This window comes from Melitaea cinxia, chromosome 20 (assembly GCF_905220565.1).
Source record: "Melitaea cinxia chromosome 20, ilMelCinx1.1, whole genome shotgun sequence".
NCBI classification, from domain to species: Eukaryota; Metazoa; Arthropoda; class Insecta; order Lepidoptera; family Nymphalidae; genus Melitaea; species Melitaea cinxia.
This window is the reverse complement of record NC_059413.1, coordinates 12232929-12249363: the sequence shown is the minus strand read 5'-3', so window position 1 is coordinate 12249363 and position 16435 is coordinate 12232929. Positions and strand designations below refer to the sequence as shown.

Sequence of the window (16435 nt, the reverse complement as noted above, 5' to 3'; positions counted from 1 at the left end):
TAAGACCTTGGATTGGGGGGGGGGGGGCGAGGCATCAACGTCAACGGTGAATTCATCTCTCACCTTCGTTTCGCCGACGATATTGTCATGTTTGCGGAGACGCTGGATGAGTTAGGCCAAATGCCATGCGGCCTAAACAAGTCCTCCCGACGTGTCGATCTCTGTATGAACTTGGATAAGACGAAAGTTATGTATAACAACCAAGTCATACCGATACCGGTATCGGTCGATGGTACCCTTTTTGAAGTTGTTCAGGATTATATTTACCTAGGCCATACTATCCAACTAGGCCGCAACAACTTCGAGAAGGAGGCCGATAGGAGGATTCGGTTGGGCTGGGCGGCGTTTGGCAGGCTCCGTCGAGTCTTCACTTCGAAGATTCCGCAATGCTTGAAGACAAAAGTTTTCGAGCAATGCGTCCTGCCTGTGTTAACATACGGAGCCGAGACGTGGACACTGACGAAAGGACTGGTCCACAAGTTTAAAGTCGCTCAACGTGCAATAGAACGGGCTATGCTTGGGGTCTCTCTCAAAGATAGGATTAGAAATGAGACTATCCGCGAGAGAACGAAAGTAAGCGACATAGCCCACAGAATTAGCAAGTTGAAGTGGCAGTGGGCTGGTCATCTATGTCGCAGGACCGATGGCCGTTGGAGTAGACGGGTCCTAGAGTGGAGACCGCGTCTTGGCAAACGCAGTGTGGGACGTCCTCCAGCCCGTTGGACCGACGATCTGCGTAAGATTGCCGGTGTAGGCTGTATGAGGATTGCGGAAGACCGGGATGTCTGGCGCGAATTTGGGGAGGCCTATGTCCAGCAGTGGACTGCGATAGGCTGAAGTGTTGTTCTTATGGATATCAACTATTTTTTTTTCGCCTAAGCCTAGCCAAGCTTTGCCGTAGCTTATTCTGATGAAAAATGCTTGCAGTTTTATGTTTCCGTACGAATTTATTTAAATATTGACTTCATTTGTATTAATATGAAAGGTTACAATATTCTACTTTTTAAGAAAATCATTCACTTCTTTATAGATTTTTACGTATAATTTAGATGGACTGACTCTCTTGCTAACTAGCAAACGCGTGAAATTGATTTAATCGTTACATTTCCAAGATTTTCTAATTTTATGAGAACTTATATATCGAGGGCTTATGGACCTTTAATTTTTTTTTATATATATTATAATTTTGATGCATGCATTTCTTTGAGTCATATCTCGTCCACTAACACTATTTATCTATTACTCATTCTATTTTGAAATTTATAGTTTCATTGGCGGAAAAATTCTGACGCCATAAATGTCACAGTAAGACTTATATTATTAATAGCTGAGATTAAATCGTTGTAGTACGACATTTTTGCCCATAATTTAAAAAAAAGACTTCCTAACGCAAAAAGAACTTTCTAAATCAAACGTAAGATCCTGAGATAAAAAGAGTTCAAACAAATTTTCCAAGTTATATCGTAGCCATATATCGATTATCTACTATTAAAAAGATGAAGAATCTATACTTCATATACTATGTTCGTCTGTACGTCTTTGTACAGGTAATCATGCTGTCAGTATTTTTTTTTAATCTTATATACATAATTGTGTCATAATGTTAGTTACCATACTCTTCCGAAACGGCTGGGCCGATTTTTATGAATTTATGATATTTTGTGTGCATATCGGGTAGATTTGAGAAGGAGAGGGGGAATTAAGGGGGTTAATAATATATATGGCAAAACAACGTTTGCAAGTGACAAAAGAATAAACGCCGTAGTAAGCGTACACAAGAGTCAAATGGCAAAAAAAATGGATGTATAAATTAAAACACAGTTATATCATTTTTTTATATAAAAATAAATACACTTTTCTGCTAGATGATAGATTATATATATGTAAACGACGACCATTCTATGTTATCCTACAATCGTATAAGAATTACTTATATGCTTAAAGAACGTTTAAGAGATCGGACCTAACTGCGCTAGCGAGTGAAGCGGAAAATTGAGAAAATATCGCTAAAACTACGCCTTACATTCGTTTAGAATGTTTAGATCATTGTAACTAATGAACACTAGAACTATGATTATATTTTTACTTTGGGATGTTTACCATTTTTTTATTGTATTTTTTTTTATGTATTAACTACCTCAGAACCTTTGACGGGGTGGACCGATTATGATGTTTTTTTTTAATCGAAAGGTGGTGCGTATCATGTAGTCTCCTTTAACGCGTATTTACTTGACTATTTTTTCGTCGACCTACGTTGTTTATACCGCATAACTTGGGTGTACCGATTTTTCTTTTTCTTTAAATAATATGGTACTTACCCAACCGAAAGAGTATTTTTTTTTCTCGTCTATTATTATATGATGTTAGGCTATTTTATAAACATTTTCCATCGATTTTGGACGTGTGCCTATGGCTGTTTTTTTCTATGCCTTCCCAATATCTTCGTCAATCATTTTTAAATCATATTTTTATGTATATGATATAAGGGCACACACCATTATCACATATTTACTCGAGATTTAAATATGTTCTTATATATTTTATTAAATTTATTAAAGTCATTTAGGATATCATTTTGACTTCACTATTTTACTTCATCTTGGGCGTAAAAATGACAATAATAAGTTTTTAGATATTTCTGATGATACAATTTCGAATAATTCGCAATAAAAGTAAAAAAATTACCGACCGTCAATTGACGTTACATATTTCAAAATTAAAGCCGTCATATATATAATTTTAATAATTAATTAATTTACAAAAACAAAAGCAGTTATATATTTTTTAGTTATGCAGGTAGAACAAGAAATTTTCTATAAAATGATATATAATTTTTATATGGATTAGTTGTGGGGTTTTTTTTTTCTAAAAAGGGAGGCACCTTAGAGTATTAATTTATGAAATACATATATTTGTACTAGTTTTGTGGTGACTTATCTAATCACATAGGTTGATAGCTCGTGAAACGATTATCTGATCTGTATGTCGAAATATTGTAGTTAGGACTGTTGCGACACGCTTGACGCACCTCGTTTTACGATAAGAACTTAAGGAATTGATGCTAGTTTTTTTCTGGCAAATTATTTCGTTTTTTTAGACGAAAATCGAAATTAAAAATTATGTTCCAAGCAGGCTTCTGAAATGCTTTTGAATCTTCATTTATAAGGCTGTCTGGAATACAAGAAAATATACAATTTTCGTGCGATATACGTTAGCAGCATCTACGAGTAGGTGATAATTGGTTTATTCCTACAAAGAAAATAAATACAAACGTTAAATTCTTTTACAAGTAGGTATCAATAAACAGTTTAGTAATTTAATTGTATGTACTTACATATAAATTGTCAGTGGCGGACTTACAATTTGCTGAAGGTCTATTTATTTTTTATCGCTCCCACTGACCTCTAAAATTCGATATCTTATTTCGCATCTATCATATTTATTATAACCATTTTTCGGTAGTTTTTTTTTTGTTCTGGAAGATAAAAAAAATGTGGATCAAAATTGCCGCCTTAGGCTCTAACCTTGTCAGTCTTAAGTCAAAGTCAAATTTTTAAGTACCTGGTTACGGTTTAAAAAAAAAGTTACAATGACTGACTAGTTGGTACAGGGCCACTACAAACAGTATCCTTGGTACAGTTTGTAGTGGCCCTGTTTTGGGGGGGTTATTGTGGGTTCGATTGCCGCACATGTCTGGGTGTAATATTTGTATTTATATATGTATTATTTCCATTTATGTTTATTAAAAATGATATATTTAGCTATAGGAGTAGGCTGTTACCTATAACAAGCATTAAGTTTCTTACCTTTGGTACAGACGACCGTGTATGAATATTATAAGATACTAGCTTCTGCCCGCGACTTCGTTCGCGTGGAATAGAATGAATTCTGTCATAGGTACATGATTTTTGCGAAACTTTAACTGTTTACGCAGCGCACGCAGCGGAAGAACTCAAAAGAAACAAAATACCCCCCGATATTGAAACATTCTTCATTGGCTCCGCTCCTGTATGTTTTAGCGTGATGATATATAGCCTATAGCCTTCCTCGATAAATGGGCTATATAACACTGAAACAATTTTTCAAATCGGATCAGTACTTCCTGAGATTAGCGCGTTCAAACAAACAAACAAACTGTTCAGCTTTATAATATTAAGTATAGATTAATCAATTTATTTAATGTATTGGTCTATATCTAATTGGCGTTTTGTTTTTTTTCAATACTTCTATTTTAGAATGTAAGGTACTAAGGATCGTACTTACAAATAATTTTTAATAAATCGCCCGTATGACAATCAATACTATTGACTTATGACCTTTCGGTATATACCTGCCCTAGCTATCACAATGTGGTTTATTTAAAACTATTTGAATTTTATTGTTCTCGATTCTTAGTAATAACGCCGACGCGTCCGCCATAATGTGTCTATCGTAACGTTATTAGGTAAAAAGCCCGTTGGCGCAGTTTGTTTCGATTCCCACCCCGCGTCTGAGTATAATATATGTACCTATATATATTTATTTATGAAAAAATAATGTAGCTATATCAGTCGGCTGTTACCTATAACACAAGCATTAAGTTGCTTACTTTAGGAACAGACTGATGACCGTGTGTGTATGTTACAGATATATATTTATTTATATTTATTCATTTATCCTATTAAAGTTAGTTAGTTAGTTTTGTAATAAATATATTCAAATACAATGATGATTCATTAAAGATATTATTATTGTATGTATGTATGTTTATATGTATATGAATATATATCTTATGTATAAAATTCTCTTGTCACAATGTTAGTTACGATACTCCTCCGAAACGACTGGACCGATTTTTATGAAATTTTGTGTGCATATCGGGTAGTCCTGAGAATCGGCCAACATCTATTTTTCATACCCCTAAGTTATAAGGGAGGGAGGATTAAGGGGATTAATAACATACATGGCAAAACAAAGTTTGCCAAATCAGCTATATATATATATATATATATATATATATATATATATATATATATATATGTTTACGTAAGTATATTTACGCGTTTATGTCTCACTTTAAATGGTATATCACAATCTCTACACCTACACCGACACACTACCATCTCCTCATTTTTATTATTTATTTATTTATTTATATATAAAAAACTTAAAACTAACATAACAGTGAACTCAATGCCTTAGTTAAGTTGATCACAAATTCTACTTCTATCTACAGATTTTTGTATACAAAAAAAATTAAATTTAACAAATAATTAAAACGATTCAATAAAATCTATAAAAAATAATAATTTTAAGTGTAACTAATTAAATAATCACACAAAAAAATCATAAAATTCATAAACCAAACATTCAATAATAATAACACAAATTAGTACATTTATATTAATAAAATTAAAATCAATTACAATCTGTAACATTAAATTTAACAATTAATTTAAACAATTCAATAAAATCAATTAAAAATAGTAATAATAATAATTTTAAGTCTAATTAATCAAATAATCAAATATAAAAATAAAAAAAAAACATCTGCCCCTTAGCCTGAAAGAGATCGCTTTTCAGCTATAAGAACGCCTTTTGTGTATGCGATTATGATACTTTGTTATAATCAATTTGATATATTATGTATTATTTCTGTTTTGGTATATAATAAAGTGTATTGTTATGTTATGTTATATTTAATTCGCGCTAATTCAAATTGATAAAAATGTCGTTTTTTAGAACGCAAATAGGCACCTTAACTAAACGGTCTGGATAATTGAAAATATGTATTTATAATCATGTTAAAAAATACATTTTCCACCACCGTCGTAATAGAAGTACCACCGATTCGATATTAAAATTCTGCATTGAAGAATCGACAAGAAACTCAGCAGTTACTCCTTTAAAAAAAGGTTTTTGTTATAAATTAGTCACATAATATTGCCAAATTTTTGGAACTTCAACGTAAATAAATGGTGGCTCTGTGGCTATTGTAATTGACGGCTTTGCGTAGTACGTTTTCCAACCAATAGCTCGTTATAATTACTTTTCTCTTTACCCAACGGCCTTGTATCAATTTCGTTATGGCGATAATTTTCTCGAATTTGGTAAAATCTATAGATTTATTGTGAAATTTGTGTTTCAGATAGCGATAGATAAGTATGATAAGCTTAAATGGCTGTGATTATACATTTGTGGCCATTTTTATTGTGGGTTTTCTTTTGCTTAACGACTTCTCGCAAGTTTTTTTTAATTGTTGTCTAGTTTTAAGCACCTTTTGTTACCTATTTAATTAACCTTTTGAACTGCCTCGCTCGGATTTGTTTTATTTGGATTTTTTTATTTTGGATCTTTAAGCTATCTACGTATCAATTTTCATTGCATTTACTAGTTTTTGAGTGAAATAACTATCTTTTATAATTTTCACATTTAAAACGTATGTGGGACTGTTTATAAAATACGAATAACTAATCGTAGTTTAAAACAGTATATAATTATTTATCTGATAATTATTTTATAACATATCTACACGGTCGTCTGTTCGAACGGTAAGTAACGTAATGCTTAGGGGAGGGTGGGGGAATTGCGAACACCTAAGGAAAAAATAAAATAAAACGAAACCAAATTAAGTTATCAAAGTTATTTATTAATCAGTCTTTAGTTATACTAATCAACCTTACGTTTTTATAATCAACAGTTATAAATTTTTGAATTTAAACAAGTTATAATAAAAAAACTAAACATCTGGTGTTCGGGATTACCCCACATGATGTGGGGTAATTACGGATACTGAGCGGGGTAATCCCGGACACAATCTAACTAGCGCAAAAATCACATAAAAAGCCCTTCGAAGTGCTTTCCCCATTTGTGCACTTCTCATGGGCCCATAATCTACATTTATAACACATTATCCAGTCTTCGGTGATTGGTTGTACATATTTTTCGTTACAGATCAGACAAAAATACTCTTCTTCATTCTTCGATTTGACTTTTTTATTATAAATTTTTTTGCATGCATCATTTTCAAATGCTTTCAGATTCTTCACGCATTTATTCTATTTTTACTGTTAATCTTTTCATTGACTTTAATATGCTGTTTTTTCTTTCTTTTTTGTTCTTTTTCTTCTAAAGCATCTTTCATGGGGGTGCTGGTTATTATAATTGAATGCCTCTTTCTAGAAGTATGTCTTGTTTTGAGTTGTGATATTTGGGGAACAGTTACAATTTCCTGAAGTGGAATTGATTCGTCCAACTGAGATACTTGGCTGAATGGCTTTATCAACTGAGCTTCAGGTGTTATAGGTCTTTTCTCTTTTGATAATTGTGTTTCCTCATCCTCTGGTGGTTGAACATTTGTAGAGGATATTGAATGAGTCTCAGGCAATGTCGCTTCTATGAATTCTTCATCAAATTTTGTTGTATCTAATGGCCAAATACCAGCTGCCCGGAACCCACTTGCTGCTTTCTCAATATTGCTGATCCGATTGAAGGCTTTAGTGAAAAGTTCAACGACTTCGTACTGAGTAATCCTTTGGCCTACGTTGGATGCCATGTATAAATCACATTCGCGGTTATATGCAGTCTTGAGGGGTCCAAAGTATGTTAAATCCAGAGGTTGCATTCGATGTGACGTATGCGGTGGAAGAGATAACAGTATTATTCCATTCTTGCGACAAAGCAGATAGCAAGCAAGGCTAACGTGACTTTCGTGGTTATCTAAAACAAGTAGAATTGGTTTTTCAACAGATGGCTTTGCATTTGAGATAAAATGATGTAACCAATCAACAAAGAGGTTTTCATTTATCCAACCCGAATCGCTAACTGCTGCTATCATATCAGAATTGCCTCCACGCAACAATTGAGCATTCATTCTTTTCCTCTTAAAAATGAAAAACGGAGGAATATAATTCCCTGAGGCACTGAATGCGCAAACAACTGTTATTGTAGTTCCTTTTTCACCACTAGATATCATACCGACTTGTTTTTGGCCTTTTGGAGCTAGTATCCTGGAATTTCTCTGCACGTTAGAAATGCCGGTTTCATCAACATTATATATGCGATTGGCATCAAATTGATATTTTGTTTGCAGTGATTCCAAGTTATTGAAAAACATTTTCACTTCTGTTTCGTTAAAGGCAGTGATTCTATTAATGGAAGTAGACTCAGGTCTACGAAGTGAAATATTAGGATTCCTTTTCTTGAACGCGTAGAACCAGTCCTTACCTGCCATTTGGGTTTTTTTGTCAAAATTGTGCTTTAAATTATTTACTTCGGCAAATTTGAAGGCTATTTTGCGGACCATCTCAATAGTCAAACCATAAAATTGTTTACTGCATTTCAAAATATGATCCACTAGTTCAACTTCTTGTTCTTGAGAAAATATAGCCTTTCTTCCACTTTTTGGAGTCTTCATACTTTCTTGCTTAAGATAATCATGTATAGTGCTTTTTGGTACAGAATAAGTAATAGCTGCCTTTCCTATTGAAAGTCTTTTGTTTCTCACAGCTTCAATGGCTTTCTCTAAGTCCACTAATTTATATTTAGTCTCTGTCTTTCTTTGGTAATTTCTTGGCATCTGAAATATTAATTTATATTTAATAACAATATCAGAATAATCAGTGAATCAGTTACAATATTTAATAAAAGTTCAGCACTCAATACAGTTTAGGGGTAACTGCGGACGTTCGTATTTACCCCACCTCAATCGTCCGCCATTAACCGACTCGCCCAGAAACGCAATATAAATATTTTATTTGAGGTTAGAACCATGCGGTGCATGATATGAGTGCTTTAAAACGTTGTTCAGTTAGGTGTTATTTCACATAAAAATCATCATTATCCTATATTTTTTGTACAGTAAAAAGCATGCATCCAATTTTACACAAAAATAAGATGTAATTATTGGAAATTAATCAAGTTAACTTACCTTGAAGCGCGAGAGCCTCCTCACTTTAAGACTTATTGTTTGGCACTGGCTGCAAGATCGACTTACGATTGCGTCATTCAAAATATCTACTGTCCTGTTCTAACACACTTAGACCTGCGCGTCCGCCATTACCCGCCGTCCGTGATTCCCCCACCCTCCCCTATTTATAGATATTTACAGACGACTGTTAAAGTTTTTTTGGTCAAATATTATATATAAATAATATATGTAAACAAATATAAATATTGCAGCCAGACTAAGGAAAGAATCGAACCCACATCCCGCGGAGCAGAAAGTAGGGCAATTACAAACTGCGCCAACGGGGTTTACGAAATTATTTAAATAAACGCCATAAGAATATAACGATAGATAATGAGTTGAGGAGTCAATTGTTTTTATGAAGACACCATTAAATCCATTGAATATGATTGCTTCAATTGTAGACCAGATATGCTGTAATAAATTGGATCTGTTTAGAAAAAGTATGTGGGTCATACAGTAGCCTGTGCCGACTCTTATTATTTATTTTTTAACGACATCAAAAATAGGAGGTTCTCGTTTCGATTCGACGATACTAGAACTAGATGTAAATATAATGTATATATCTTTCTAATATATAAAATTCTCGTGTCAAGGTGTTTGTAGTTAAACTCCTCCGAAACGGCTTGACCGATTCTCATGAAATTTTGCGTGCATATTGTCGTCGCGGGCAACAGTTAATGTATTATAAAACAAAGTCCCCAAAAGTGTATGTGATCGATTCCCTCAAAATCTACTGAAAGGATTTTCATGCGGTTTCACCAATGGAGAGAGGGCTTCAATAGGAAGGTTTACGGAACGGTTAAGCCGATTTTGATGAGAGTTTCACTGGAAGTTTGCCGGGAAAACTTTGCGACACACTGACTTCGACGCGGGCGAAGCCGCGGGCACAGCTAGTTTAATATATAAGCTTCATTGATACAAAGTTGATTTTATAAATATCAAATTAAGTTACATTATATATTTTATTATTTTTATAGTGTTTTAAACTAAAAAACTTAATAGTGTTTAAAGGAGAACAGGAAGAAATAAGATAACCATCAACCAAAATATATAATATTTAAATAGTCCTTCGTTTAGATAACATATGAAAAAAATTCCGTCAATGATCATATATCGTTTAATCTAAGAAGTCCTTGGCCTCAATACGATGTGTTAAATTAAGAACAATTTGAATGATATTTGAATAAACACACACGTTAATTGTTTGTTTTTTCTATTTCAATAGTGGAGATGATATGAATACGATGTTATTGAAGGCGTTCTAATGTTTTAAAATAAAGAAAAATTGAGCGTGAACTTAATACGAGTAGGTATGAGCTGTTCATTCAAATCCTTCCTCAAGTTATTTAAAATATTTTTTTATTTATTTTAAAAGTCATTTCCATTCCAGCCTATTGCAGTCCACTGCTGGACACAGGTCTCCACAAGTTCGCGCCAAAAATACCTGAACTCACGTGTGTTGCCCATAGTCACCACGCTGGGCAGGCGGGTTGGTGACCGCACGGCTGGCTTTGGCGCATCTAAGACGCTGCTGCTCGTCTTCGGCCTGCGTGTTTCAAAGCCAGCGGTTAGATGGTTATCCCGCCATCGGTTGGCTTCTTAAATTCCAAGGTGGTAGTGAAACCTTGTTATCCCTTAGTCGCCTCTTACGACACCCACGGGAAGAGAGGGGGTGGCTATATTCTTTGGTGCCGTAGCCACACAGCACGCCGTGCACGTTTAAAAGTCAATTGGCGAAATAATAATTGGGAAAATAATAATTCGACACTGTTTAAATCCACCATTTTTAATTGTTATTTAATTAGTTTATTATTATTTATTTTCTTGTATTTCTCTAGAAACTCGCGGGAATCAAGCAAATCCTGAGATAAACAGGGAACAAAAAATTTTCTCGACGTAATTCATATAAAGTTACAAATTATGTTATTTACATGAAGATTATATAATATAGACAGTTGATTGTAACTACGTAGTATTTCAAACTAAGGATTAGGTTTTATGTCTCTTCGGCTTGTTTTTGTCTTGATATTCATAAAACGCTATATCTCTGTCTCTAGCTATTATAATTGGTATTTCACTGAAAAATATGTGAAATGTCACTGGCAATTTTTACAATCGAGAACTTTATTTAGTACTAGCTGTAACCTGCGCGCGTTGCTATGAAATTTTTTTTTTGGCCGTACACTCTCAGAAACCTTTGTGGGCTCATGCACAATACTTTGCTGAAGATGACATGACATCATCAAATGCATAGTTTACGATTCTATAAAGGACATATAGATTCGGTTGGGCTGGGCGGCATTTGGCAGGCTTCGTCGAGTCTTCGAGCAATGCGTCCTGCCTGTGTTAACATACGGAGCCGAGATGTGGACATTAACGAAGGGACTGGTCCACAAATTTAAAGTCGCTCAAAGTGCAATGGAACCGGCTATGCTTGGGGTTTCTCTCAAAGATAGGATTAGAAATGAAACTATCCGCGAGAGAACGAAAGTACCTAACCGACATAGCCCACAGAATTAGCAAGGTGAAGTGGCAGTGGGCTGGTCATCTGTGTCGCCGGACCGATGGCCATTGGAGTAGACGGGTCCAGGAGTGGAGACCGCGTCTTGGCAAACGCAGTGTAGGACGTCCTCCGGCCCGTTGGACCGACGATCTACGTAAGATTGCCGGTATAGGCTGGATGAGGATTGCGGAAAACCGGGATGTCTGACGCGAACTTGGGGAGGCCTATGTCCAGCAGTGGACTGCCATAGGCTAAAGTGATGATGATGATGATTTATTAGTAATATCTTAAAACCTTTGTTAGTATGACACACTAACACAATTTGGGTTTTTTGTGAAGCGACACCAAACAAGAAGATAATAAAATGCACAAAAAGTCCATCACCAAAATTTTTGTACATTTATACTAACTTTTTTTTTGTACGTTGTACTATTTTTTTAATTAATAATAGGTAATAATATAAAGAAGCCTATCCAAATAAAGCTGTTTAGTAGAACGTAAGAGTGAAATAAGCGAAATAACGATTATACTTAGTCTCGAATACAGAGTAAACATTCGCTAAATAAACGTTTTTGCTAATCTAATAATTAATTATAAAAACGGAGATTTTTAATTTATCGTAATTTATTCGAACTCTTTTGCATCTTGTAAAATTAAAAGAGCGTCCTGAACCGCAGTGCGGTAACTATGCGGAGTTTTCAAATTGTTCTCTTCGGGCGTTTGATTTGCGTTTATCGATGTATTTAACTATATAACACATTGCATTATTTGCTATATTAATTTAAAAAAAAAATATTAATTGAACTGTATGGAAACAGAGTTTATGAATACTATTAATTGCCTATTATACCAAGTAACAAAGAAATGCAATTGATTTCTTGATTGTGTATAAAATTTAATAGGCATTTGTATTTAATACTAGAAATTGCGTAAAGACGTTTTGTACGTCTTTATTCAATTACAATTATATACAATTTATATTAAGCGACGTAAATAAGTACGCCGTCTCAAATTAATCTCGTAAATTCAGAATATCTCGATAAATTTACTTAATTAAAGGTACCGCCGAGTAAGTTGATTTAGCCGAAAATTAAATTTCAAAAGCGAACGTTCCCCAGTTGGCATCATTCGGTATAATAAGCATCCATTGAACATCCAATTATCGCCTCCAGCGTTACTCTACAACAGACCTTGAGCTAAAGCGACCCAGTTTCGTAAGCATAAGTTCAGTCGCTTTAGGTATTTCTCCTCGACTAATTAACTTTACAGCTTTCTTCCAGTGTTCCCAACTCTTTAAAAGACTCTTCCCTAAATCTTTTAACAAAAGTCCCTAAATTAAAAACAAAACCCCTAAATCTAAAATTGAAATTATTTAAAAATCAAACAGACTTTTTTTATTCGTTTTTATTTTCCAAAGGGTTTTAAAATATAATATAAATTATTTTGCATACTTTGCTTTAGTATATTCATTTAACATGTTCTTTTAAAGATTGAAAATTGAGAAATTGTTATTTTTTTTATTAGTTTTTATATAAAAACTAGCTGTAGGTACCCTTAACCCTGCGCACGTTAGCGCGTGGCTCATGCACAACACTGCTAAAGATCATGACACGATCAAATGCATACTTTAAGATTCTATGAAGGAATACAGACAAACATTCATTTATATATTTAGGTGATAGATATTACGTTCTGACAAATTAAAAATTTCCAAAAAAATCTTATATTTAAAATTCTCGTGTCACAATGTTAGTTACAATACTCCTCCGAAACGGCTGGACCGATTTTAATGAAATTTTGTGTGCATATCGAATAGGTCTGAGAATCGGCCAACATCATATTTTATAGGGAGGGGGGGATTAAGGGGATTAATAACATATCTGGCAAAACAACGTTTGCGCGGTCAGCTATATCCTATAAAAATGTATCCCCTAAAACTCTCCCGCTATTTGTAAAATATCCCTAAATCTAGGGGAAAATCCCGTAAGTTGGAAACACTGCTTTCTTTTTAACGGACTACAAATAAAGAAGGTGGTTCTCAATTCGATTGTATACTTTTTATGTGTTACCATATAACAGTTTAGTTGGTGGATTGTCTTTTTGTTAGCAACTTGTCGTGTGGTCTCATTTAAATTTGACTAAGATTTAAGAGTTTTAGAGTTATCCCTTATAAATCATATTTAATTGATTATTTTTTCGACTGTCTACGTTGTATTACTTGTCGATGTAAGTTGAAGTTGGTTTTTACTCGTTTGCGAGCAAACACAACTATGAGTAAACAATATCACTATACATATAATAAAATGGTAGAAAAGTCAAAAGTGTACATTGAATATTTTTTTAAAAAGAATACTTGGGTGTGATCTTCAATCGATACCGAAGCCAAAAATATAGTTTTTAGTATTTTTCTCTGTTTGTCTATTTCTGTGTATGTATGTCCGGGATAAACTCAAAAAGTACCGCATGGATTTACTTCAAATTCGAAGAAACGGGTGAATGAATGTTATTTTAAAAGGAATAATCGTAGGTATTTTTGGTGCTGTATAGCGTTCACGCAGACGACGTCGCGGGCAGCAGCTAGTATGTATATAAAATCGTTTTTTATTTGCATTATTATCTTTTAATGTACCTTCTTCCACACTGCTCTAATAAAAAGATTAAATGATAGACAGGAATTCGATTGTTATAACATTTTAGCGCCTCTGTTTTATTGTTTCTAATAGATTTTGCTTCGCGTCGTACTTTTCACACTTACGGGTTCTGAATATCTGGCGTTGTTAGTGTTTTGTAACTATCAAAGCCCTGTTTGTTTTATCTGTTAACGCCCTTTAAGCATATCGGAAACGGCCCTAGAGTAGTTTTAATATGTCCTTGTAACATAGTTCATCCTATTTTTAACCGATTTAAACCCAAACGATAAGGAGGAGATTCTCAATTCGTCTGTATTTTTTTTTATTTTACCTCATAACTTTTTACTGGTTGTACCGATTTTGATGTTTTAATCAAAAGCTGGTGCTTGTTGTGTGGTACCATTTAAATTTGATTGAAATATGACGAGTAGTTTTTAGTTATTTATAACATTGCATATATAACTGACTATCCTACGTTGCATAGTTTTACAATGTAAACGCTATTAAATTTTATAGTTTAAAACACTATAAAAATGATAAAATGTATAAAGTAACTTAAATTGATATTTATAATATCAACTTTGTATCAATGAAACTTATATATTAAACTATCTGATCCTGCAAACATTGTTTTGCCATATATGTTATTAACCCCCTTAATCCTTATCGCTTAGGGGTATAAAAAATACATGTTGGCCGATTCTCAGGCCTACCCGACATGCACACAAAGTTTCATAAAAATCGGTCCAGCCGTTTCGGAGGAGTATTGTAACTAACATTGTGACACGAGAATTATATATATAATATTTAGATCACTTCAGCATGTAGTATCACACTGCTGGGCATAGGCCTATTTCCCCGTGTAGGAGAAGGATCATAGCTTAATCCACTATGCTGCTCCAATGCGGGTTGGCGGATATATTCCCTACTATGAGTAACGATCGCTATCAGGTGTACATGATAATAACCGGGATCGACGGCTTAACGTTCTCTCCGAGGGTCGGAGATATTAAACATTATCTGCATTTCCTAAACAATTGTTAGCATTAGTAACAAACATATCGATCAAATTTCTTTGTATACATCTATATATAAAAATTTCGTGTCACGATGTATGTTCTAGATAAACTCCGAAACTACTGAACCAATTTTTATAAATTTTTTAAGCATCTGTAATTTGGTCCAACTTGGGTGATTGAAGTCAGTTTTTATTCTTTTGCGAGCAAACAATGTACCTATAACAGCTGACAGTATCTCTTTCTATATGTAACTATATACATCTATACATATAATTATGATTGAAGTGACTGTCTGTGATTTCAAAATGTTTTTTCAAGTGCATACAGTTATTTACACGTTACTAAAACACAAAAAGAAAAGATTTTAAAATTTTTGTCTGCCTTTCTGTTCGTCCTGGCTAATCTCCGGAACGATTGAACCAATTTTTATGGGACTCACTGAAGTATAGAGGAGGTTGTGGAGAGAATATATAGGCTACATTTTATCCCGGGATTTAATCCGCGCTTACCGCGCTATATCAGGTACCTACTAGGGAATAGGTACCTGATACTGTAAAGTTGGTACTATCTGGTGATAGATATAAAATAATCAAATATTATTATATTAAATAGAATAATTTTTCCAGCAAAAACACTAAAACTAAAATCTCTAAATAAAATTAAAGAGGTCACGTGGCAACATATTTTTATCTAATATTTCCCACGGATCATTATCACACCGTCAAAAAAAACGTGTTTGCTTTAGACCACACGACTGAAGTAAAACTTTTGCACAATAGCCCTCCACTGTGTCTCAGTTATACGAAACGAAACTGGCTATGAGAGAAAGAGAGAAAGAAATTGTGTGCTCGCACCTCTCCTCTTGCTCCGTTCGCCTCACCCGATCACACTTTTCGTAACGCTATTGTCACGTATTCACCAGCTTACTCCCTAAGTAAAGAAGTTTTACTCCAAAAATAATGAATATCCAGATATAATCTTCCACGCGAACGAAGTCGCGAGCTCAGTTAATTCTTTAATAAATTCCCAATCTCTACTATAATTACGTTAAATTTGTATTAAAATGTGTTAATGAAGAATAAGAATTAAGTCATATTTAGTCACTTATTAAGAAGGTCTTTGGCATTGTAATAAGTCAGACTCAAAGTTCATAGCTCTGTACACAAGAGCTACGTTTTAACTATTACTAGCGCCCCGCCCCGGCTTCGCAGGGTTACAAAAACTCAGTGTTCCTCTACTATATTATACATGTATTATACATATAAACGTTCCTCTGGAATTACTCTATGTACTAAAGAAAACCGCGTCAAAATCCGTTGCGTAGTTTAAAAGA

General features: G+C 34.0%; 1 protein-coding gene across 1 annotated transcript; it reads right to left on the bottom strand.

Annotated features, from left to right (window-relative positions):
• Positions 1–7024: 7024 nt before the first annotated feature.
• On the bottom strand, positions 7025–8395 carry LOC123663281 (MFS-type transporter clz9-like). The gene has a single exon (XM_045597971.1). The coding sequence runs from the start codon at positions 8393–8395 to the stop codon at positions 7025–7027; it is 1371 nt and encodes a 456-aa protein (XP_045453927.1).
• Between the last annotated feature and the right edge of the window lie 8040 nt (positions 8396–16435).

What these genes read in the sequence shown, in the direction of transcription:
- LOC123663281 (XM_045597971.1), bottom strand. Translation starts at nt 8,395, where the DNA reads ATGAAGACTCCAAAAAGTGGAAGAAAGGCTATATTTTCTCAAGAACAA.